General features: G+C 42.8%; 1 protein-coding gene across 3 annotated transcripts in view; it reads right to left on the bottom strand.

Annotated features, from left to right (window-relative positions):
* Positions 1-25,836, bottom strand: part of SYVN1 (synoviolin 1) — a 1,102,750-nt gene that overhangs the window by 654,837 nt on the left and 422,077 nt on the right. For all 3 annotated transcript variants that reach the window (XM_044075840.1, XM_044075842.1, XM_044075841.1), the window contains exon 6: positions 12,793-12,896. In XM_044075840.1, coding sequence (XP_043931775.1) covers positions 12,793-12,896 — 104 coding nt within the window. The remainder of the gene's footprint in view (positions 1-12,792; positions 12,897-25,836) is intronic.

Here is a 25,836-nt window from a genome sequence, read left to right on the forward strand (position 1 = left end):
CCTGGAGAAAATCTTTGACTGTTTGTACAGATTTAGCCTTTTCCTCCTGAGCAGTGGAGCCAAATAACTTTTGCTTTTCCAGTGGCGCATCCGGAAGCTTTGCTTTAACATGATCTGGCAGAGTTTGTTCCTTCAGCCAAGCATGCCTACGTATGACTGCACCTGTCATTGCTGACCTACATGAAGCTTCCAATGCATCATAACCACACTGCAAGAAATGGTTGCTAACCTGTTGGGAGTTATGTACCAGATCCTGAAGTGACTTGCGATCTAGGGGTTCAGGTGAAGACAGTTTTTTATGCAATTCATCTAATACTCTTGGTACTGTATCATATGGAATTGACAATTTAATGCCCTCATACAAAGAGTGGAAGAAGTATACACTTTTTTACCCCATCTCTCTAAAGCCCTAGACTCCCTTTCAGAGGGGAGTGGATTTTTAGTAGTGGCAGATGCAACCCCTTTAGGGCCCTGGGAAATAGTTTCAGGGTCAGCAGGGTGGGCCTTGTAAAGGAAATGATGCGAGTCCGGGACTCTGTAGTACCTATCGGGTTTGACAGGAGCTGGAGGAAGGGAGTCAGGGGTAATGCTAGACTCAGAGTACACATCATCAATGACATTCAAAACAGGAGGAATAGCCAAAGGTCTATGCTGAGGTAAATGCAAAAAAGTCCTTAATCTCTTCCTGGAATCAGAGAATTCCTGGCCCTGCCATTTGAAATGCTCTCTCATGGAGTGAAGGGTCTCCCCAAAGGACAGCTCTTCAGGAGGGGAGGCAGAGGGAATAGATTCCTCTGCATAAGAATCCTCGTAGGCCGTAAAGGCCTCCTCCTGGTAGTCTGAAGAGCAGAGCCATCTGAGGCCTCATCAGAGGACTGGGGATCATTGGGCTCAACCCTGGGCCTTTTGTCTAGAGGAGGTTGAGAGCCGCTGTCCGGATGTGGCTGAGAGCCCCTAATTAAGGAAATAAGGTCCTCAGCTAAACTTAAAATCTGTGAACCTGTAGTGGATTCCTGAGGAATAGCCTTGGGAGGCAGAGATTTTGGCTGTTTAGCAGCTTTAGCCCTAGTGAATGCCTTTATGGACATGGATGCAGGAGGCCTGGCTGCTCCACATGCTGGCGTAGTTTTGTCTAAGGAAATGGTGTTGGATGTTTCCGGAACACTGGTTTCGGAGGGAAATTCTATAACTGACTCAGAAGAGGCCTCCGGGGCCGAGGTTGTCGGTTGTGCGGTTTCGACGGTCGGAAGTACCAAGGACTCGGTATCAGCCGAGACCGAGACACTCGCGGTAGGCCTAGGCGTGGTTTCACCCGAAACCACGGTCCGCGTGTGCCGGTTCTTGTCCTTCCGCTTTTTGGTTAAATGAGAAGTCAGAGTCTCCGACGGCATATTGTAACAGTAACTAGCCCCAAAAAATTCCTCTGCAAACTCCGCCCGACGCCTAAGAGTGCGTCGGTTGAAGGAGACACAGGCTGTACAGGCCGAGACGTCGTGGTCTGGGCCTAGGCCGGGGAGGCAGTAAGAATGGAAATCCTTATGAGGTATTTGTTTCCCACAAGTTAAGCAATTATTAACTTTAAGCGTTTGATCTGACATCGGCTGAGGCAAGAAAGAGTCCCCAACGGGGTACTTAGCTTTTGAAGTCTTCGGTAGCTGAAGTTACAGGAGCAGGCCGACCGGCACTTGCGAACTGCTTCTGCTTCGGGCACCACGCGGCAAGAAAGACTGAGGAAGATGGCGTCGGCTGGCACTTTTATACCCCAGGCACTATGACGTCGGGGAGAGGGCGACATCAGCAGACGCCGGACACAGACTTTGGAATCCGGCCGACCGAAGGACTGCCTGAGGCAGGACAACCCATATGTAAGGACTGCAGATGCATCCTTGAAGGACATCAGGGTAGACAGAAAAAGGTTGGGTTTCTGGTTACCAATGGAGGAAGAACAGAGATCTGTGGAACATTTTATTTACACACAAACACATACATCTACATACATTCATGCAGAGGAATCAAAATAAACAAATTAAACAATGGATGAAGGGAACAATCCGAACAGGTACAGAAAGAGTAAAGGACCAGCACAAAACATCCATGGCAAGAAGATGGACACTTAAGAAAGTACAGTTGTGTACACATACCATAAATGTAGATGTTCGAGTGTCTTCACTGTTGCAGTCATGACTGTAGGGTTCTCCCCTGCTGGCAGGCAGCCCTCGGTCGGCCAGAATCCCAAAGTCTGGGTCCGGCGTCGGCTGTTCAACCATGCTCCCTGACGTCAGAGCGCCAGGAGTATAAAGCTGACAGCCGATGCCATCTTCTCCAGTTTTTCTTGCCCCAGATGTCAGGAGTCCCAAAATGAAAAAGGGACCATAACCTTTGCAAATACACCTCAGAAGAATGGTGAAGAAAGGAAATACACAAAAGTAAAAATAAGAGGGGACTGGAGGGAGGGAAACCCAGACTGCAACAGTGAAGACACTCGAACATCTACATTTATGGTAGATGTACACAACTGTACTATGTTAATCGTGTTTCACTGTTGCAGTCATGACTGTAGGGTAGAATCCCAAAGCTGAAAGAAAGGGAGGTGGTCATAAAGAGGAAGGGGTGGCTAAAAGGCCCTGCAAGACTGCAGAGGCAAAGCCTGCCTTAGACTTGGAGTAGAGAGGTAGATTGTAGTGCTTAGAAAATGTATGCACTGAACTCCAAGTTGCAGCTTCCAAAATGTCCTTGGTAGGAACTCCCCTGAGGAAGGCCGCAAAAGTGGCAGCAGCTCTGGTGGAATGAGTCAGTATACTTCCTGGGATTTGTTTTCCATGGTGAGAATAACAAAATCTGATTCCATGAGCAATCCACTTAGAAATGGTCTGTTTTGAAATGGCTTTACCTTGGGAACTTGAAGCATAAGAAACAAACAATTGTTCTGATTTTCTGATGTCCTTGGTTCTGTTCAGGTAAAAATGTAGCTGTCTGTGCACATCCAAGGAATGTAAGATCCTTTCCCCTTTATTTTGAGGAGTGGGGAAAAAGGTTGACAAGTGTATTGTTTGATTTAAAGCCACCTTGGAAACCACCTTAGGCATGAAGGTAGGATTAGTCCTCAAAGATACCCTGTCTTGATGAAAAATAATATAATGTTCCACAGCCATAAGAGCTTGTAACTCTGAAACTCTCCTGGCAGAGGTTAGGGCTAACAGGATGGCTGTCTTCCAAGATAAAAACTTGATGTCAGAAGAGGCAGCAGGCTCAAAAGGAGGCAAGGTTAGTTTTTCCAAAACATAGTTGAGACCCCAAGCAGGAATAGGAGGAGATCTAGGAGGTCTTAAGTTCTTAGCTCCTCTGAGAAACTGTTGCATGAGCTGGTGGGAAAAGATTGGAGGGTCTGCATTATAATGAGCAGAAATAGCAGAGGCATGTATCTTAATGGAAGAGAAAGAGAGACCCTTATGTAAGAGATCTGTCAAGTAAACTAAAATTAAAGGAATGTTGGGAAGAAGAGGATCAGAATCCTGAGCCTGCATCCAGGAACAAAATCTTTTCCATTTTCCTGCATAAGATTTTCTAGTACTACGACGTCTGGCTTCTAAAATGACATCCATAACTTGCTTGGGCAGTAAAGAAGAAATCAAAGGCCCTGGATTAACCAGGCCGCCAGGCTGAGAGTTCTGACAAGAGAGTGTAGAACCTGACCCTGATGTTGGGACAGAAGGTTCGGAGACTGAGGTAAAATCCAAGGGGGGTCCAGGCATAGGTTTTTTAGAGTTGGATACCAAAACTGCCGAGGCCAATTTGGAGCCAGCAAGATTATCATCTTGGGCTTGTCCTGTTTTATCTTTAATAAAACCCGTGGAAGAAGAGGAAGAGGCGGAAAGGCATATCCCGAGAGGTTCCTCAAACTGAATGACAGGGCGTCCACTTTCCAAGCCTCTCTGTGGAAAGTCCTGGTGCAAAAAGTCTGTAGTTGATGATTGAGATGGGATGCAAAGAGGTCTATGTGAGGACATCCCCAGACTGCTATCATCATCCTGAATATTTTGGTGTCCAGCATCCACTCATGTGGATCCGAAAGATTTCTGCTCAGACTGTCTGCCAGGAAATTTTGTTTCCCTGGTAGAAACTGAGCTTGAAGATCCAGATTGCAAGCTAGAGCTGTGTTCCATAGATCCATGGCTAGTCTGCAAAGGGGGTAGGAATGAGATCCCCCTTGCTTGTTTATGTACCACATAACTGTGGTGTTGTCTGTCCGTATTAACAGTTGTCCTGGTTGTAAAATATTCCTGAAGGCCAATAGAGCTTTCTGAACGGCTAACATTTCCTTTAAATTGATATGCAGGTGCTTCTGATCCTTTGTCCAAAGGCCCTGCAAACAATTGCCCTGAAAATGGGCTCCCGAAGCATAATCCGAGGCATCCGTGGTTAGAATCTGAGAGGCAGGAGGCAGACGGAAGGGCTTCCCTTTGTTTAGAGCACATGCCCTGGACCACCAAAGAAATTCCTTTTGAAGGCAAGGAAGGACGGAGATCAGTATGTCTAAACTGTGGCAATGCTGAGACCATACACTTTTTAGGTACCACTGTATTTTCCTCATGTGTAGCCTTGCATATGGTACGAGAAGGATGCAGGAGGCCATGTAACCCAAAGCCTGCAGGAATTTCCTTGCAGATAGATGAGTTAAAGTTGCCAAGGTTCTGAATGTTGAAGCCAGCTGTAACTGTTTTTCGGATGTCAGAAATGCCATCTGGGTTGTGGTGTTTAGAAGTGCACCCAGAAAAGTTATCTGTTGTGATGGTGTCAAATTTGACTTTTCTATGTTTACAGAGAATCCCAGGAACTTGAGGAGGTTCTGTACAAATTCTAGATGCTGGAGTAAGACATCCTTGCTGTCTGCCTGAATTAGACAATCGTCCAGATAAGGGTAAATTAGAATTCCCTTGAGTCTGCAGTAAGCTACTACTGGAGCCAGGCATTTGGTGAAGACCCTGGGCGCAGTAAATAATCCAAAGGGCAGTGCAGAGAATTAAAAGTGCCTCGATCCGGCTTTGAACCTGAGGTATTTTCTGCGATCCTGCCTGATGGGAATGTGTAAATATGCCTCCTTTAAATCCAAAGTTACCATCCATGCATTTTTGGACAGCATTGGAAGTAGCTGCTGTAGAGTAAGCATCTTGAATTTTGGAATCTCTAGAAAGGTGTTCAAGACCGACAGATCCAGAATGGGTCTCCATGAGTTTTGCTTCCTTGGGACTAGAAAGAGCCTTGAATAAAAACCTTTTCCCATCTCTGAAAGAGGAACCAGTTCTATGGCATTCATAGCCAAAAGAGCTTCCACCTGGTTTAAGGCCTCCGTCCATTAATGTTTTGGACGGTCTGGCCATCCGCTTGGCCTTGGCAAGGTATGAAAATGGAATTTGTAACCTCTTAAAACCACATCCAAAACCCACTTGTCTTGGGTTATTTGAGTCCAATTTTGATAAAAAAGAGAGAGTTTTCCTCCGAGAGGGGCTTCCAGGCAAGAAGTTCCTGTAGCCCAACAGAGGGAGTCATTGAGTTTGTTTCCTTTGAGATTGTGACCTGTCCTCTCCTCCCCTAGGGGTGGAAGCAGTCCACTGTCTTGGTCTATAAGCAGCTTGTGTTTGAGGCCTCCCTCTGGAACGTCTATATCTACCCCTCTGAGGCCTGTCTGAAGTGGGAAAGGACCAATTTTTAGAAGGCCAATTCCTGCTAAATCTAGGAGGCTGTACTTGTAAGAAATCTTTAACTGTTTGCATGGATTTCGCCTTATCCTCCATCTTTTTAATCACCTCTTCAGCTTTTGATCCAAACAAAACATTATGCTGAACAGGAGCATCCAATAATTTAGCCTTTACTTGTTCAGGTAAATTTTGTTCCTTTAGCCATGCATGCCTTCTAATGACTGTGCCAGAGGCCGCAGCCCTACAAGAAGCCTCCAAGGCATCAAAACCACAGTGTAAACCATGCTTCTCAACCTGTTCAGTGGCATGCAACAAGTCATGTAATTCCTTATCATCTGCACAGGCAGAAATGGAACTAAGCTTTTGTTTTAAGACAGACAATAGAAATTGCTGGTATTTAAACATATGAAACTGACAGTTTAAAGCCCTAAAGGACAAAGTAGCAGAAGTGTACACCTTTTTGCCCCATCTTTCTAAGGATCGAGAATCCTTTTCAGTAGGAATAGGATTTTTGGCAGAAGCGGCCTTAACTCCCTTAGGACCCTGAGAAATGGTTTCAGGGTCAGCAGAAGGGTTCTTGTATAAAAACTGATGGGAATCAGGAACCCTGTAATATCTATCAGGCTTAACAGGAGCAGGAGGAAAAGAGTCAGGGGTTAAGTTAGCCTCCGAAAAGGCATCATCCACAATATCCAAAACAGGAGGAATAGCCAGGGGTCTATGTTAGGGAAGAAGAAGAAATTCCCTCAGCCTTTTCTTGGATTCCGAATACTCCTGTCCTTCCCAGTGGAAATGTTCCCTCATTTCATGCAAAGTTTCCCCAAAAGAGAAATCCTCAGGGGGAGAAGCTGAAGGAAAGGATTCCTCAGCATCAGAATCCTCATAAGGAGGGGAAAGTATAATCCTGATCGGAAGAAGAAACTGAGGAAACAGAAGCCTGACCAGAGGAATCATAAGAAACATCCTGCCTTGGCCTTTTGTCTGGAGGGGGATGAGAACCCCTAATCATTGTAAGTCAGTCCTCCGCCATCTTGAGTAACTGTTTCTGTGACTTGGGAGCCGGCTCAGAAGAGGCCTGTGTAGAAGTCTTTGATTTTGAAGGAGTCTTTGCCTTTGTCTTTGCCTTTATTAGTAGCGGAGTAGGCCTGAAAACCCCTTCGGAAGCCAGTACCTGCACAGCGGCTCCGGACCCATCCGAAGGAGCATTGTCCGAAGGTCCTGCAACAGAAATATTTAAAGGCCTGGTTGGCTCCTCATGAGAGTCCGTTTCGGCCATCGGTTCTGAAATGGCCGACGACAGGGGCTGCAAAAGCACCTCTCTGACGACAGCCGAACCTGAAGCTGGCTCCGCTTGTGTGCTATCATCAGATTTGGACCTTGGAGGCCTGTCTTTATCCTTGCGACGTTTGTGAACTCCGGTAGCCGGAACAGTCTCCGACGACATTTTGTAATTAAAGCGCCTACCGAAGTAATGAAAAGCAAAATCGTACCTTCGCTTAATTGTACGTTGATTGAATCTAGCACAAAACCGACAACTAGCTACGTCGGGGTCAGGGCCCAAGCAAGGAATACAGTAAGAATGAAAATCCTTATGAGGTATTTGCTTCCCACATGAAATACAATTATTAACTTTTTCTGACATCAGAGTGGAGCAAGAAAAAAGTTTCCCCAACGGGGTACTTAGCTTTGAGTGGAGAAGAAAGTCTTCAGACCAAAGTATATCAGTAAAATTCGTCAGAGCCGACCGGCACTTGCAAACTGCTATCACCGCACGGCAAGAAAGACTGGAGAAGATGGCGTCGGCTGTCAGCTTTATACTCCTGGCACTCTGACATCAGGGAGCATGGTTAAACAGCCGACGCCGGACCCAGACTTTAGGGATTCTGGCCGACCGAGGGCTGCCTGCCGGCAGGGAAGAACCCTACAGTCATGACTGCAACAGTGAAACACGATGTACATCTGAGTGGAGGTACTGGGAGTAGATAACTCAGTAGATCTTTAATAAACTGGGAAGATTTAAAAAGAGAGTATAGTCTGGCAGAAAGACCAACTCGTATAGATGTAATTTACTGACAGACTAGACATACAAAAAAAAAAAAGAAAAGAAAAGAAATCCCAGAGGGGAGGGAATGAGGACAGAGTTGAATTAGAAAAGCTTATAAAACCAAGAACTGAAAGAACCTAAAACAAGTAAAGTGCTCGGGTTTAGTTTAGGGCAAGGCTAGTCAGGCAGACAAATGAGAGTGGAATAAGAGATTAGGCAAATGGATAACAGTAATGGACAGAAATATGTACAGCCACAAGATATGGACCAAAGTCAAGACAATTTATAATCTCCAAATTGAAATGTCTCAACAGGTGTTTCTATACCACTAGCAAAATGGGACAAAAAAAGTTCCCTCAGGTTAATGACAACTGTCAGTGATGCAACACAGGTAATTGGGAACACTTTTTTGGGGGGCAGCATGAAAGTACAGTTATGCAAGTAAACTTAAGATAACAGCAGATGTTGAAATGATCACTGCTGCAGTAGCCTTAACTACACTGGTTATACCCTGCATAGGATATAACAGTCTGTCAGCTTCTCAAGCTTTAGGGGACCTTTCACATGCTCAAAGCTTCTGGGCACTAAACTCTTCAGAGCCTTCATGCCGATTGGTAAAGGCTAAGCCATCAGAAGACAATGCTAAAAAGAAAAAATATATGTCCACATCCTGACATAAAAAACACACAAAAAAACAAGGGGTGGAGGGAGTGGCTATTGCAGCACTGATCAAACATCTACTGTGATGGTAAGTTTACTTACATGACTGTGCTATGGTCTTCATACTGTTCACTGCTGCAGTAGCCTTAGCTACATGGCTAAAATTCCATAGCTTAAAATAACTGGTAGGTGGAAAGGGAAGGGTCCAGGAGCCCACAAAGACTTCAACACTTTCTAAAAAGGAACAGATGAAGCCAAGGCCCTGGAAGAGTGAGTTCTGACCTTACCTGGAATAGTTCTGCTGTGGTGTGAACAACAGCAGGCAAATAGGTTGAAACAGACATTTGGAAATAGTCTGTTTAGACATGTCGTCCCCTTTTCTTACCTTCGCGAGACGTGAATAACTGATCAGAAATTTTGAAAGATTTTCCTTTGTCAATATAATGCCAGAGTCTTCTGTGGATGACCAAGGTACGAAGTATCCTTTCTTCTGAATTTCTGAATTCTGGAAAGAAAGTGGGGAGATGGACAGACTTGCTTAATGTAAACTGATACCACTTTATGCATAAACAAAGGATTAGTTTCAAAAAACCCCTGGCTCTATGGAAGATGAGAAGGCTGAACCACCAAAAGGGCTTGCAACTCAACACTCTACTTGCAGAGGTCACACCAATTAGTAAAACTGTTTCCCAGGTTAAGAGCCTCAAGTCAGCCAGATGAGCTGATTCAAATGGAGCATCAGCCTCTCTAATATAAAATTAAGATCTTGAGGAGTCATCACCAGTTTCCTTTGAGGCTACTTATGTATCACTCCTATTAAAAACATTCTAACATGAGATTGCACTGAAAGAGTAGCATCCACAAACAGACATGCTGAAACAGATATCAAATGTTCTCTGATACAGTAGTAAGACAGGTCACAGGATAGTGACTCTCACAAATACTATAAAACTAGAGAAACAATAGCCCAAAACGGGTGCTGGTTCTTTTGTCAGCAACAACTAGATAACCTATTTCACTTGCAAATATTTGATCATCAAGTAGTAGGATTTCTAGCCTCCTTAGTACCTGCTGCATGTCCTCAGAAAACAGGTGTCTAATGGGTAAATAAGACCTGATCATCCAAGCAGTCAGATGTTGCTGTTTGGGGCAGGGTGAATCAAACTCCACTGCTCTTGTGTGAATAAATCTAATCTGTGAGGAAGCTTGTGGTAACTGTCCCTCGCCAATTCCAAAAGAACGAAGAACAGTTGCTGCCTGAGCAAAGGGGATTCACCACAATGATCTTTGGGAAGTTCTTCAGAATCTTCAGAACTACCCTGGAATTAAGTGGAAAGGGTAGAAAAGCATACAGAAAAAAAAAAGACACGTCTTCCAGGCCTTCATACATGGAAGCCTGGACTTCATTTGATTATTTAGAGAAGATGCAAAAAGGTCTACCTGGGGAATTTCCCACAGATTGATCTCATTTTGGATGACACCCCCACCCCATTCAGCTTCAGACCGTCTTCCTCTATCTCAGCTTGTCTGCTACACAATTTTGCTCTTACAGAGTTGCCTGTAGAGTGAGATTGTACTATAAAGTTGTAACCCATGCTAACATGGTTAATCTGCATGGGGAAAAATCTGGATTCCCCTTGCTTATTTATGTATCGCATCATTGTGGAGTTGTCTGTAATCACTTGAAGAGTTCCTGGGGACTACAGATTTGAAAAGTGAGAGCACTTGTAAGAACTACCCGCTCTTATGTTTGCATTTTGATCTGCGTTTCTTGTCCCAAAGACCCTAATATGCCTTGGCACTGCTCCACAAGCAAAGTCTGAGGCATCTGTGGTTACCGACTGCTTTGGAGCAGTAGGGGAGAATGGCAGACACGGATTAAGACAGATTTATGGCTCCACCAACAGATTTCCCTTTTTACAAATCCCAAAACTGGAATTTGAAACTACAAGGGATGCTGATGTTGGGACCAAAGCCATTTGAGATACTGCTGTAGGATTCACATGTGGAGAATTGCAAGAGGTATCATGAGAATCATATAAGCAATGGGAAGCAGTATCCTGAGGTACTCTCCCTCAGTTACAGAAGTTTAAGTGGACCTCCCCCAGAACAAATATAAATATAGATCTTTTTTTCTTGTGGAAGAAAAGCTCTTTGTACTGCAGTGTCTAGGAGACAGGCAAGGAGCACAATCCCTTGTGATGGAGTCAAAAAATATTTTAGAATGTTCTCTCGGAATCCCAGCCTGCATAGGAGCTCTCACCACCACGGTAAGAGATGACTGACACTATGAAAAAGACTCTGCAAAGCTAAGCAAGTCAAAATATGAAAAAATGTGTACACCATGTAGCCTGCAGTGCACTATAACTGTAGCTAAACACTTTGTGAACACTTCTGGAGCAGTGCATAGCCCAAGGGGTAAGGCAGAGAACAGATGATGTGATCCACAGAAAAACTTACATGTCTGAAGTCTGAACAGATAGGAATGTGATAAGCATCTTTTAAATCTAAGGGTACTCAAAAACACAAATGAGGAAGGAGTAATAGGCTGAGTAGTGAACGTATTTTGAACTTGGGCTTAATCACAAACTGGTTCAGATAAGAATGATCCAAAACCGGTCTCCAGGTATTTTCTTTTTGGTACCAAAAAGATTCTTAAATAAAAAAATTCTTCCAAAATGGGAAGGAGGAACTGTTTCGATTATCCCTCTGTAGGACAGAAGGAACAGGAGGAGTTTGGTGTGGCAATGTGTAATAATTTCCTGTGGAGGCATGATTTCCTCTGTCATCTGAAACCATGGTGAATCAGTTTCAGAACCCATTTGTCTCAAACAATCTGCAGTCAAAAAGTGAAATACAGATTCACACTTTCATAGTGGCTGTATGGGCAACACCAGAGGGTTCAAAGGACAAAGAAGAGTAGTCTGAGGAACCGTAGTTGCCCAATGCTGTTTAACTTTATTTTTCTGGCTGAAAGAAGGGTGACCATGGGACCAGTAGTTTGTTACATAGTCAAGCTGAAAATGGTGTCTATTTCTCACTGAAACTAGGAAGCTCAAGCTGAGAAAATTTCAATAGTAGTATAAAGTCACCCCTCCCCCCAAAAAAAGTGTATAAAACGCTGCAATACACTTTAACAGACCCAAAATAAGGTTTCTCCAGAAAAATATATGTTTTACAAGGTTTAAATCAAGTTTTAAAGCTGTCAAAAACAAAGGTGTGCTCCCATTTAAAAGTACAGTCAAGACACATAGCAGTCAGTGAAAACACAGATTACTAGCTTAAAAACATACTTTTCCCACACAGGAAAAGTAAACTTTAACATTACAACATTATGTGGAAGGTTCTTCTCCAAAGGAAACTTATCTGCTTAGCAAATGGAACAACATAAGCCAACAGTTAATCCTTGAAAGCCCACAGTGGAGCACACTCTTTGGAGGCAGAAAAGCTGTGAAGGGTTTTGTGCCCAAACTGTCTTTTTAGTCAGCACAGCTCAAGCTGATTAATTGCTTTGGGCACTTCGAAGCTGGCCAGCTATTACACATTATGAATGATATAATCCACATAGCAGGCTACTGCAGCAGTGATCAATAAAACAAACATTTAATGTTGCTAAACTGGGATATAGAATATGAGGAATGAAGACACTGCCAGGCAATAGTAAACTTGACTATGCTTGTGGCACTGATCTAAAAGAACTAAAGGGAAAAGAAAAACAGCTTTAATAAACACAAGCTTGGGGAAGATGTATATTAATAATGGGGATTATGGGATCAGTGCACTCAGACATTACACAAATGAATAGAGAGATTAATTAGGGATGATAATGACTTAGTATGCCACTGCCAGACCAGAAAACACAAACACATGCAAAAGTATGAAAAAGAATAAGATACAATTCTTTATGTATTTAGGGTAAAATGTGTTTTTTTTCCTTAATGTTTTTATATTGCTAAAAAAGAATACAGAAATAGATATTGAAAAGGGAGGAAAAGGGCAAAAAAAAGAGAAAGGAAATAAAAGAAAACAAAAGCAGACATCTGTAATCTCCAGATCTGGGGTACGACCTCATCTACTACTTAGAAAAAATGAAACTGAGAACTTGAGTCAGCCTCTGAAAACTAGAACATAATGCAGCACGCATGTGGAGTGCACTGTGTACAGGATTAAGAAATTCATTTGAGGCAGTAAAGAAATGTTATAACGCAAATGGAAAACAAATAAATAAATAAAAACTTTCCTGGGCTAACAGGTCCTAGACCTGGATAACTGATCAAACAGAGTTCTTGATATTACGAGAATTTTATTTGCACAAAAAAACAAGTACTCTGTTGAGCTGCAAAAGATTTAATAAACTGATACTGAAGGGCACAAAAAGAAAACAATTCCCACCTCAAATCCAAAGACAAGCTGAACAGAAGCCCCTCTTGTAATAATGCTGTGGCAAGCATGGTTCACAAACAAGAAATCCAGGGTCCCAAGCAGTAACATTAATGCTGTAAAAAGAATGCAACAGTTACTCAGTACAAAAATGCAAACACTCCATAAGCAGCATAACCCTACAAACTATTAAACTGTTACACAAAGTATTCCAGATAACAAAACAGTATCACACAACAAGTACAGCAGTACTTCTGAGAAAGGATTAACCACTGTTGTGCAGCAATGGACTACTTTGGTGGTGTACTACTGTAAATCATGATGTTTTTCATGCACTCCAATTAAAAGCCTAAAATTTTAGATAAAAATAAATCAATTATTGTATAAAAATGTAAACATGCCAATAGAACATACAAGGGGATACTCTTGAGAGAGATGTTCCAAAAATGTTCCTTAAGGAATTCGCACTAAAGATTCTATAAATATGTTGCTTCCTTCCACAAAAAAATAAATAAATAAATAAAAATCACAGCATTGAAAAGTCTGTTTGCAATCAGTGCATCTTGCTATTGTTTCATTGATGAATCTGGAAAGAAAATACTGTAACAATGTTAACATGAACTTTAGATGAGTCATCTTACACAATGCTGAAAGGAAAAAATATCAAAGAATGGATTGATTGTAGGCTGAGGGGGAATCCTTTATAATCCTTTTGTATCTATAATTTGTTTGACTAGTTGATGCTTCACGAAAGTTGTTTAAAACTACTTCTCTTTCTCTAGTTCAAGTTGTATTATTTTACTTTTAGGGACAGATTCTATTTTGTCTCTTCAGGTGTCTGATAAAGATGCTGATGAGAGTATGGCTTCAGCCAGTGCTTTTGAAGGACTCTCTTTCGCTGAAACTATTTCCAAAATGAATCAGGTATTTCACTGTAGGACAATAATGACATTCCACTGTCCCTGAAGTATTACAATTTATTACAACTGGATTTTCAAGAACCTAGTCCAATTCCTACTTTCTTTCATCATTGGAGAAAGTTTTTGTCCCAATCTGTAACCGGTTATTTTCTGAGCATCTGCTACAGAAATTCTTAAAAAGTGAGATGAAGAAATTTAATTGGATTAAACTCACATTTGTCAGCCTTCTTTCTCCAAGTTTGCCAATGAATAATGCTTCACCTACAACCTTCTTTAAAAAGCAAAATAAAAAAAGTATAGGAAGCTGCTGGTAAGGAAAAGTTTAAAAAGCAATGTCATGGAAGTTTCAAAAAGATAACCCCAGAACAAAAAACAGTCAAAAAGCCTGAAAGAGTTTACAAGACTCTACTCCCCCTTCCTACCCTGCCCCTTCATCCTTCCAAAAGTCTTAACATCCATCTTTGTCAACAGATGGGCTCTGAGGAAAAAGCCAACAAGGTTACAAATGGCAATGGAACTCTCCTTCCTTTTCAAGGGATTCCTTCCATCCACCAAACCAAACTCCTCTTTTCACTCCTGTCATTCAATATCTGCTGTCTCATGGGGTGATAGAAGTTGTTAATCCTCCTCAATAAAAAGGATTTTATTCAAGAATGTTTCTGGTGCCAAAGATTCTTGAAGACCAGCTCTGGAGCTTTCCTTTCTGAATCTGTGATGGTGCCCAAGTTTAAAATGCTGTCCCGTCACAAGTTGCTACCTGTTATTCTCCACATTTGAGCTTTCTGATGATCTTGTACTCAAAAAGTACAGTTTTGTACCTACCATAAATGTAGATGTTCGAAGATCCACATTGCTGCAGTCCTTACATATGGGTAGTCCGCTGTCCTCGGTCGGCCCGAATACCAAAGTATTAGGCTGACGTCGGTCATGGGCGCTCAGATCTGACATCAGAGCGTCAGGGTATAAAAGCGCATGAACGACGTCATATCCTCAGTCTTTTCTTGCCCCAGATGTCAGAAGGCCCTAAAAAGAAAGGCCACAGCCCAAAAACAGGATACTTCCCAAAAACATGCCCAACAACAACCATCACCCAAACCATATAACCATGCCAAACTACAGAGGGGAAGGAGGGAGGGTAAATTGGACTGCAGCAATGTGGATCTTCGAACATCTACATTTATGGTAGGTACAAAACTGTACTATGTTCTTCATCTCACATTGCTGCAGTCCTTACATATGGGTAGAATCCCAAAGCAGAGGTAAAGGGAGGATGGCAAAATCATAAAGCATTAGGGGCTGCTAACATGCCCTGTAAAATTGCAGTGGCAAATCCAGCCCTAGACTTAGAATAAAGAGGAAGGTGGTAATGCTTGGAAAAAGTATGTACTGAACTCCAAGTGGCTGCTTCCAAAATATCTTTGTAGCTACCCCTTAGAAAGGCAGTAGAAGTGGCAGTAGCTCTAGTGGAATGAGGTCTGATTCCAGCGGAATCTCCTTACCATGATGGGAATAACAGAAAGAAATACAAAACCCAATCCATTTAGAAATAGTTTGTTTTGAAACAGGTTTTCCCTGAGAACCCAAAGCAAAAGAAACAAACAACTGCTGAGACTGCCTGAACCCCTTGGTTCTGCTCAAATAATAACGTAACTGCCTGTGAATATCCAAAGTATGCAAAATCTTCTCCCCTTTATTTTGAGGGTTTGCATAAAAAGTAGGCAAATGAATAGTTTGGTTCAAGGCCACACTAGAAACCACTTTAGGCATAAAGGAAGGATTAGTGCGCAAAGATACCCTATCCTTATGAAAAATCAGGAAAGGTTCCACTGCCATAAGGGCCTGTAATTCAGAAACCCTTCTTGCAGAGGTAATGGCCAACAAAAAAGCAGTCTTCCATGATAAATACTTTAACTCGGCAGTAGCTGCAGGCTCAAAAGGTTGTAGAGTAAGCTTTTCCAACACAAAATTGAGATCCCAAGCAGGAGTAGGAGCTCTACGTGGGGGTCTTATGTTCTTTGCCCCTCTAAGAAATTGCTTAAACAAAAGATGGGAAAATAAAGGAGGGTCACAGGCATAGTGAGCAGAAATGGCTGCAGCATGAACCTTTATCGAGGAGAAAGACAAACCCTTGTCCAATAACTCAGTAAGATATTGAAGAGAAACACTTAAATCAGGCTTGGAAACATCAAAGTCCTTCGCTTTGCTCCAAAGAAAAAATCTCCTCCATTTATCAGTGTAAACTTTCCTTGTACTAGGCCTTCTGGCCTCCAAAATAACATTCAAAACTTGTTGTGGAAGCTGAGACCCTCCAGGGTCTAAAACAGAATATGCCAGGCTGCGAGATGCAGAGACTGAATCTTGACATTGAGGAAGTGATTGCCCTCCTGAGACAAAGATGCGGAATCAAAGGCAGAGGCCATGGAGGCTCCGTACCAAACTCCTCAGTAGTGGGTACCAGTGCTGTCGAGGCCAATCGCGCTATCAGAATCATGGATGGCTTGTCTATTCTGGCCTTCAGGAGTACCTTGGGAATGAGAGGCAGAGGTGGAAAGGCATAGACATGAAGATTGCTCCAACTGAATGATAGAGCATCCACCTTCCAAGCTGTGGGATGAAACATTTTTGTGCAAAACTTTGGCAACTGGTAATTTAGTGGAGAAGCGAACAGATCTATGTCTGGAGTCCCCCATAACACTGTCAACTTTTGAAACACATGAGGATCCAGTTTCCACTCGTGAGGATCCACAATTTGTCTGCTCAACACATCCGCTAAGGAGTTCTGTGCTCCTGGTAGAAACCTTGCCTGAAGATTGAGGTGTAAACTGAGAGCAGTCTCCCACAGAATCATCGCTTGCCTGCAAAGAGGGTACGAATGGGTTCCCCCTTGCTTGTTGATGTACCACATGACAGTAGTGTTGTCTGTTTGAATCAACACCTGTCCTGGGTGAAGTAAATCCTTGAAAGCCATCAATGCAAATTGGACTGCTAACATCCCCTTCACGTTGATATGCAAATGTTGAAGTCTGACAGGCCACATGTCTTGCACCCATTTTCCATTGAGGTGTGCTCCCCAAGCCTTGTCTGAGGCATCTGTCGTTAGAATCTGACTCGCCTCTGGTCGGGTCACAGAGTCCCTTGTTTAGGTGACATTCCTGAGCCCACCACAAAAATTCTTTCTGAATGCAAGGTATTATCTGAATGACAGTGTCTAGATCTTGGCAGTGTTGTGTCCATACATTTTTGAGATACCATTGAAGCTTCCTCATATGCAGTTTGGCATTGGGAAGCACCAGAATACAAGATGCCATGAACCCCAAGGCTTGAAGGACTGTCTTTGCAGTCAGCCTGGACTGTAGAGACATTTGATGGAAATAAAGAGAAAGGCTTCTTTGTTTGTCCGGGGTCAAAAGGCCATCTGGGAAGCTGTATTCAGTCTCACACCCAGAAAGCACATGTCCTGAGAGGGTACTAGACTGGACTTTGTTTCGTTCACAGAATACCCTAGGCATCTTAACACTACCATCACATACTGTAGATGATGCAGACGTTCGTCTTTGTGTTGTGCAATAATCAGGCAATCGTCCAAATAAGGATAAATCTGTATTCCTCTTAACCTGAAAAAGGCTATCACTGGAGCCAGAACCTTTGTGAACACTCTGGGCGCAGTAGATAAGCCAAAGGGCAATGCAGAGAACTGATAATGTAAATTTCCAGCCCGAAAACGCAGGTACCTCCTGCAACTGGGCCTGATAGGAACATGAAGATAAGCCTCTTTGAGATCCAGAGTTACCATCCAGTGATCTTTTCCCAACAGAGGTAAAAGCTGTTGTAACGTCAGCATTTTGAACTTTGGAATGTCCAGATAAGTGTTGAGGATAGATAAATCCAAAATTGGTCTCCACGTGTTCCCTTTCTTTGGTACTAGAAACAGGCGAGAATAAAATCCTAGTCCCACCTCTGACAGAGGAACTGGCTGCATAGCTCCTATTTGAAGAAGTAAAGAAATCTGCTTGTGAGCCTCTATCCTTTGCCGAGGAGGAACGTCTGGCATGCCTTTGAAAGGAGGCAATGTATGGAAATAGAACTTGTAGCCTTGGTTTATAATGTCCAATACCCATTTGTCCTGGGTGACTAAAAGCCAATTTTGCTTGAAGAGTGCTAACTTTCCTCCCAAAGGAGCTGCCAGGGAAGAAGAATCTGGCAGCTGAAAATGCAGGTCATTGGGCCTGTTTACGAAAGGACTGGCCCCTGCCCTCACCTGCAGATTGTGCAGGTGAACTCCAAGTTCTAGGCCTGAATGTACTGTGAGCTCTGCCCCTGCCACGTCTAGATCTACCCCTAGACTGAGAATCAGAAGAAGGGTAGGTCCACCCCTTAGTAGGCCAATTTCTACTAAACTTTGGAGGTTGCACCTGCAAAAAAATCTTTAACAGTCTGCATGGACTTAGCCTTGTCTTCCATTTTCTTCAAAACCGACTCCACAGGGGGACCAAACAAAACTTCAGACTGTAAAGGGGCATCCAGAATTCTAGTTTTAACATGCTCGGACAAATTCTGACCCTTAAGCCAGGCGTGCCTACGAAGAACTGAACCAGTGGCAGCCACCCTAGAAGAGGCCTGTACAGCATCAAAACCACACTGCAAAGAATGCTTACCCACCTGTTCAGAGACATGTACTAAATCCTGCAATTCTTTACACTCTATGCCCTCTGCCAAAGCATCCACTCTAGATTTTAGCTGAGAAAGGAGGAAATTCTGATATTTCAACATATGAAACTGGCAATTTAAAGCCCTCATTGCTAAAGTAGAAGAGGTATACACCTTCTTACCCCATCTATCCAAAGCTCTAGCTTCCTTATCTAGAGGAACCGGATTCTTTACAACAGAAGCTCTAACACCCTTAGGCCCCTGACTAATAGTTTCTGGGTCCGCCCTAGGACTCTTATAAAGATATTTATGAGCCTCAGGCACCCTGTAATACCTGTCCGGTTTAACTGGCGCAGGAGGCAAAGAATCTGGATTAAGGGAAGCCTCGAGAAAACATCTTGAACAACATCCAAAACAGGAGGTATAGCCAAGGGTCTATGCTGTGGTAAAACAAGAATTCCCTAAGCCTCTTCCGTGAATCAGAGAAATCCTGTCCTTCCCACTTAAAATGCTCCCTCATGGAATGCAGAGTTTCTGAAAATGAAAAATCCTCTGGAGGAGAAGCAGGAGGAGTGGAATCCTCTGCATCAGAATCCGAATAAGGGGAAAATCTTGAATATCTTCAGCAGAAGAGTCTGAGTCATCTGAGGCCTGATCCAAACTTTCCAACTCTGGCTCCACCCTGGGCCTCTTATCAGGAGGGGCATAGAACCTCGAATTAAAGTAATCATATCTTCTGCCATTTTAAGCATGTGCTTTTAGGCACAGACCCTGAAGTACCTGGAGGGACACCAGAGGAAGGCAAAACAGACCTGCCCTTAGAAGAAGCCTTAGAAATAGTAGCAGAAGGCCTAACCACCTTAGGCATAGAAGGGAGAACAGTAACCTGAGAGGCCCCTTCAGCTTGACCTGACTCCTGTGAGGCCACATCCTGCAAAATCAAAGTTTCCCCCTGAGACTCAACAGAAACTTCAGCTGGATCCACCTGCTCCACTGTAGTTTCTGCAGGACCGGAGTCCGAAACGGACGAATCAACCTGTCTAGGTTTCAAGGATTTGTCTTTGCACTTCTTCGTGGAAGCGGGCGTCGGAGGATCCGACGGCATATTATAATTACACCGCTTACCAAAGACTAACCTAGCACAATCTAACCTTATTTTTATAGTGCGCTTATTAAACCTAGCACAAAACCGACACCCGACTACGTCGTGGTCCGGTCCCAAACAAGGAATGCAAAGAGAGTGATAATCCCTATGCGGTATCTGTTTCCCACAAGAAATACAATTATTCACTTTTTCTGACATCCGGAATTAACTGAGGCAAGAAAAAACAAAAATATTCCCCAACGGGGTACTTAGCCCAACTTGGTTTCGGTCTGAAACTCAGAATACGAAAATTTCAGAACGCCGAACGGCACTTGCAACGCTGCTTCTGCATCGGACCATGCGGCAAAAAAGACTGAGGATATGACGTCGTTCATGCACTTTTATACCCTGAAGCTCTGATGTCAGATCTGAGCGCCCATGACCGACGTCAGCCTAATACTTTGGTATTCGGGCCGACCGAGGACAGCGGACTACCCATATGTAAGGACTGCAGCAATGTGAGATGAAGAACATCATACTATCACATTACTATAGATCCAGACTTCACATGTTTACAGTTTTTTGCATCTCATTTAACAGTGCTCAGCATTAATCTTTGGTCTATCCACTGCTTCAAGGGTACTCACAATGTGTGCGTCTCCTATGAAAACCTACTGCAGGCTGTAAGGTATTCACATTTTCCTTACTTATGAACTGCTTATCTTTGCACAGTCTTTTTCAAAGTGTCAAGAATCTTTCACCTGGGTAAGGGATCTCCTACACAGAGTGGGTTTTCCAGAAGAACACACAAAGTCTTGTTTAATTCCTTTTACAGGTCTGTTTTCCTGTGATGTCTCCTAGATACCACAGATGACAGCTTTACTCCATATCTATTCCCACGTTTTTCTAATCCAACAATGGTCTCATCCAGGGAATCTCTTAGGACTCTGGGTCTCATGGCTTCTATGAGTCTCATAATCTCTCCTGCAATGTTTCACATGAAAAATCCAGTGGTCCTGAAATGCCTATGATCCCAACACCAACATTTCAGATTACAGCTTTGGGTTTTGCGAAAAAGGATTTTTTTTTTTATGAGCGAGACCAAATTTATCATAATACAGACCTTTCAATTTCCCTCCCAGCTCCAGCACAGTCTGAAAAAGACACTTCAGACAGCTTGGGCAGCAGTGTCCACAGAGAAAAATCATTGCCTTTTGGACAGAACAGACAGACCAAACCAAAAATAAAAACGTTGTTGGCACTTATTAATGCTCTCAACTCTCTCAATTATCTATGGCCACTGGGACCTCTACAAGTGTTTATAAGCCATTATAGTGATGTGGTACATAAAGAAGGGAAACCAGATCTTCCATATCATGCCCTATGTGCAGACTAGCCATGGTTATATACTGGGATACAACGTTTCAGCACTCTCTCACTCCACAGGCATCTAGCATACCATCAGAGCAAAATGGTGTGGCAGATAAGCTGAGATCAAGACGGACCCTCACAGCTGGATTGATAGATGTAGCATTTCAAACCGAGCTGGGTCAGACATCGCTTTGTAAATCAAACAGAGATTGCCTCTAAGTAGGCGGTTGAGACAGAGAATTGCTAGAGTTTTTTTCAAGTCTGTCCATAGAGGACAACTGTTTAAGGCCTAAATCATCTTTGTGAGGTACTTTTGTGGCCTCTCCAGTTGTTGCAGGTGTCTAGTGAGGTACATGTCAAAAGGGGTATTGTACTCTATGATTAGCATAATGAGGGAAGAGTAGAGAGAGACAATGACCTCCTTCTTCCTGGATGCATAACCCTTAGTAAAGTGATGTGCCACATAGGACTTTCTGACCACAGTGGCAATGTGGTGGTCAAAAGAGAGGTTGTTGTCAACCTGTTTTCCCAGATGTCTTATAAACGCCTTCTGTGTTCAGTGGACTACCATCGATGTGGTAATTCATGGGAACTGAGTTTTTACCAAAGGGGATGATGATGACATTTTTTGGCATTGAGCTTAAGCCCATGGTTCTGACACCAGTCGTTGGTCTTAGTGAGGCCTTTCGGCAGGATGTCAACATCACTTGGGGAGTTAATAATAGCTCAGAACTTGCAATCATCTGCGAACTTTGTCAGCCAGAGTCCCTTCATGTTAGCCTGGACTTCAGAGAAGTAGATACCAAACAGGAGAGGACTTAAGACCGAACCTTTGGGGACCCCATTCATGACTGGTCGGCAGTCTGACTTGGGAGTCAGCTACTTTCACACTGTGGGTTCTATCTATGAGCCAGTTTGCAACCCACCTAGTGACATACAGGTTGATGCCTAGCTTAGTGAGTTTTTCTATGACTCCTAAGTGGGGAATGGTATTAAAGGCCTTGGCCAGATCAAGGTAGGCTGTATGAACCACCTTGCCCTCACATCCACAACTCTGGTGACTGACTCAAAGAAGTCGACCAGGTTGAACACGCATGATCTACCCTTAACAAAAACCAAACTGTGTGGGATCCAGAGTTTGGAGATTCCCTCTATCATAGTTTATTAGGTACATGATGATGTGTTCTATAGCTTTTCATATCAGACTCATCAGGCTAATGGGGTGATAGTTCCTAGGGTCTGCAGTCGCTCCATCTTTATGGAGAAGGATGACTGTAGCAATGCGCCATTCAGTAGGGACAAAGCCTGAGGTGAGGCTGTGACTGAACAGGGCACACAGCTGTGGTGCCAGTTCACTCTGTAATTCATGTAGAAAACAGCTAGGGATATTTGTCAGGTCCTATAGAAGCTGTATTCTTGGCCTTGGACAGTGCTGTTTTAACCTGTGCAGCAGTAATACTGGGTGCCTGGAAATCTACTGGTATTGTGATTGGTCCTTTGGGGGGGGGGGGGTAAAGATGGCACTGAATCTGTCAACCAGTATATTGGCAATATCTGTTGGCTCGGTATAGGAGGTACCATTGTGCAGTAGCTCAGAGCAAATCTGGGTATTGCCATGGAGATTCTTTACATAAACTATAGAAGGCCTTGTGATTGTCTTTACTATCTGCTGCAGTTCTGTTTTCATAGCTACCTTTAGAGGATTTGATGAGGGATCTCAACTTTTTGTTGAGGCTGATAAGGGAGTTTTTCCAGTCTTGGGATTTCACCTTATTCCACATCAGTCTTCCTTCTGTTGTCGCGTTTATGGCAGGGGACCACCAGATTGGCTTCCTTTTTTTTTTTTTTGGAGGGGATTGTCTTGGTTCTATTGGGTATGGCGAGCTACATGCATTTGTGTACATGTTCGTACAATGCATTAGTGTATGAGTCGGTGGTCATGCAACTATTCTCCATTTGCATAGGTGCTGTGAAGTTAGCCACCTCTGTTTTTAAGAGCCCAAAGTTAGCTTTGGAGAAGTTTTTCATGGTGGTTACCTTTGCAGAAAAGCTTGGGAGTGGGGCTCAGAAGCTTACAAACAGTCCTGGACACAGCAAATCTGTATCTGGACCAGACTATTTACAGGAAAGGCAGGAAACGAGCTTAAAACTTTTTTTTTTAAATACATAAAAGCGGCTAAAACAGCACTAAAAATTCAAATGCTGTACAAGCTAAAACACTGAGTTGTAGCAATATTAAAGCAAATAAAGTTTAAATAAATGCAATTTATTAACAGTATTCTGAACTGAATTCAATTACTGTTTTATTCAACTCTGAACAGTTAAAAAGTGCCAAAAAATATACTTATCAGCTCTATATTTCTAGATTGTATGAGAAGCACACTCAGTCAGAACACAAGAAGATTCTAGCAATGGTCGAATTTTTTTTTTTTTTTTTAAGTAAAGTGGAAAGGGAGAAAGGAGGAACAGAGATAATTCAAAGTTAAGAAACTGAGTGGGTTGGCCTTCTCAAATGTTCTCTATTAGAATTCTCACAAACTGCATCTACTCACACAAGACCAGGGGTGTTTCATATGGGTCTACTTTGTTACACTGAAAGCTCATTTCGCTGAATTTGAGTTCACCCTGACCAAATCGCTGAAAGCATAAATTATTGAAAACTCATTTCACTGAAGTGAAGTATTGGCACTGTGTAGAGTACTGCAAGGCAAGTAAAATGTATATAGGGGTGGTATGGGGGGGCATAACCCCCCACCTAGTTTGGTTTTATATTTCACCAATAGCTTCAAAACAATACATTTAAACCATAGAAATGCATACGTACAACCCAAATGACTAACTCTTTCCAAAAGACAATATATACCAAACTAAGTGAGGGGCTATGCCCCCCCCCCCAAATGTGGCTGTAACCCTCATCCCCCTAACTATATATACTAACTTCAGCATCACACTACAGTGGGGAAAAGGGCATATAAGGTGATGATCTTTACTTCTATTTTCATTAGCACTGTGGCTGTCAGGGCTTTAAGCCTTCCTCTTTCTGTTGGCATGAAAACACTAAAGGGCTTGGTGCCCAAACTTGTCTTTTAAGCTGAATGATGGTTTGGTCGAGTGGAAGGTGCCCCAATGTCCTGGAAGCTGGCTGGATGATATATCCTTACTGGATATAAACAATATCGCTAAGGCTACTGCAAAGCTGATCAATGAACATGTATGGGTATTGCTGAACCAGTTCAAGCAAGGGTATATAATTTACCTCTATAACCTTTGTTTATCAGAGGTTAAACAAAGCTTTGTGCACAATATAAAAACAGTTATCAATGCTGAATTTAGCTTTCAAAGCATTGACAACACTTCACTAGCATGTGATGCCATGTAATGGTAGACAATGCTCTATGTCAGATAATGCTGTCGCCAATCAAAGACGAAAAAAGGTAAATTCAGAAGTAATTTATTTACTGTATAAAATGATGCACTGCTGCTCAACACATAGTCAATTCAGTCAAGGGTTAAAGTGAGCACTTTTAGGAGTGCAAGAAAGTAATCTGGGCCAAGCATGAAATTGCCAGTTATCACTTCTGCACAACATTAGCCCCAGAGCTACACCACCACAGAATACACAAATATGCGATAAATAATTGACTCTGTGCTCAGTGGTATAAAATGATGAAGCCCACACTACAACCTAGACAACCAGACATCAACTAATAACTGCTGCCGGAGTACTTTCTGATGTGCAATAAAACCATCAGTAATGGTTGGAGAATGCCTCGTATGCCAGACACAGGTCACCTCAGTCTATGGGATACAGAGTATAGTGACAGGACTTTGAGGCGGTCTGTGTAGGACATCCTGTTTAGGATTTGCATCCTTTCAATAAGGCACTGCAGTGGGTTTTCAAGGTGTTACATGTAACTGAACAGATACATGTCAAAGGGGGCATTATATTCAATGACTGGCCTAATGAGGGCTGTAGATCTGGAGACAATCCCTCTGTTTATAAGCTGTGCAATATAAGAGGTCTTTCTTGCTATAGATACATGTTGGTCAAAAGTTACACCACTAACCACATAAATTCCAAAATCCTTTACAACTGGGTCAACTCTTAGGGAAGCACTATCAACGTGATAGTTCCCCTGGGGTAGATAACTTCCCAAATGATACAATAATGCATTTTTTGACTTTAAATTTCAGTTCATGATTATGGCACTGGTTATTTGGGACAAACCTTCCTGCAGGATGGCCAAGTCTTATGGGAGGGTCAATGGCTGTTCCTAGCTTGCAGTCATCGGCAAATTTAGTCAAGGATTACCCTTTGGTATTGGCGTTTACCTCAGAAAAGTAGATGCCAAACAGGAGAGGTCCCAGCACAGAACCCTGGAGGACTCCCTGGTGACTGGTCTCTGTGGAGGTAACATCGCATATTTTGAACATATGCATACTATTCTGTGAGCCAGATAGCAATCCACAGGGTCACATGGGGAGGTATTCCCAGTTTATTTAGCTTACCTACTATGCCTGAGTGGGAAATTCTGTCAAAAGCTTTGGCCATATTTGGATGTTCCTCCAGCTGCTACACTAATGGTGTTATGCTGTTACCACATTAACAAAAATCTGTATAATGCATGGCTAAACAGCTAGGATAGCAGTAAACATTTCTGCTATACTGTAAAAGGGAAAACAAAATGGCACTACTCTGCATGAATAAACACGAGTGTGTGGTGCTAGATGTGGAGGGGCGTAGGTTTTAAACAGCATGTAAAAGCTGCATCAAAAGTGATGTACTACTACAAAAAGTTATGTAGTAACAAACTTTTGTCGACTGTCAAAGAAAGCACACACCACCTTTTCAATGTTGACAGCTTACTTCCAACTTAAAACAGGAAGTCAGCTAAGAACATATATGTACAACCACCAGATAAGCTAACATGGAATGCCAAGTTAGATGAACTGTGCTGTCACAATGAAATATGCTGCACATGCACTACCAAGTTACTGTTAAGCTAATCCAATGTATTAACACCAAAACATGGA

Source organism: Protopterus annectens, chromosome 6.part1 (genome assembly GCF_019279795.1).
Source record: "Protopterus annectens isolate FY-2018-M chromosome 6.part1, PAN1.0, whole genome shotgun sequence".
Taxonomy (NCBI): Eukaryota; Metazoa; Chordata; order Ceratodontiformes; family Protopteridae; genus Protopterus; species Protopterus annectens.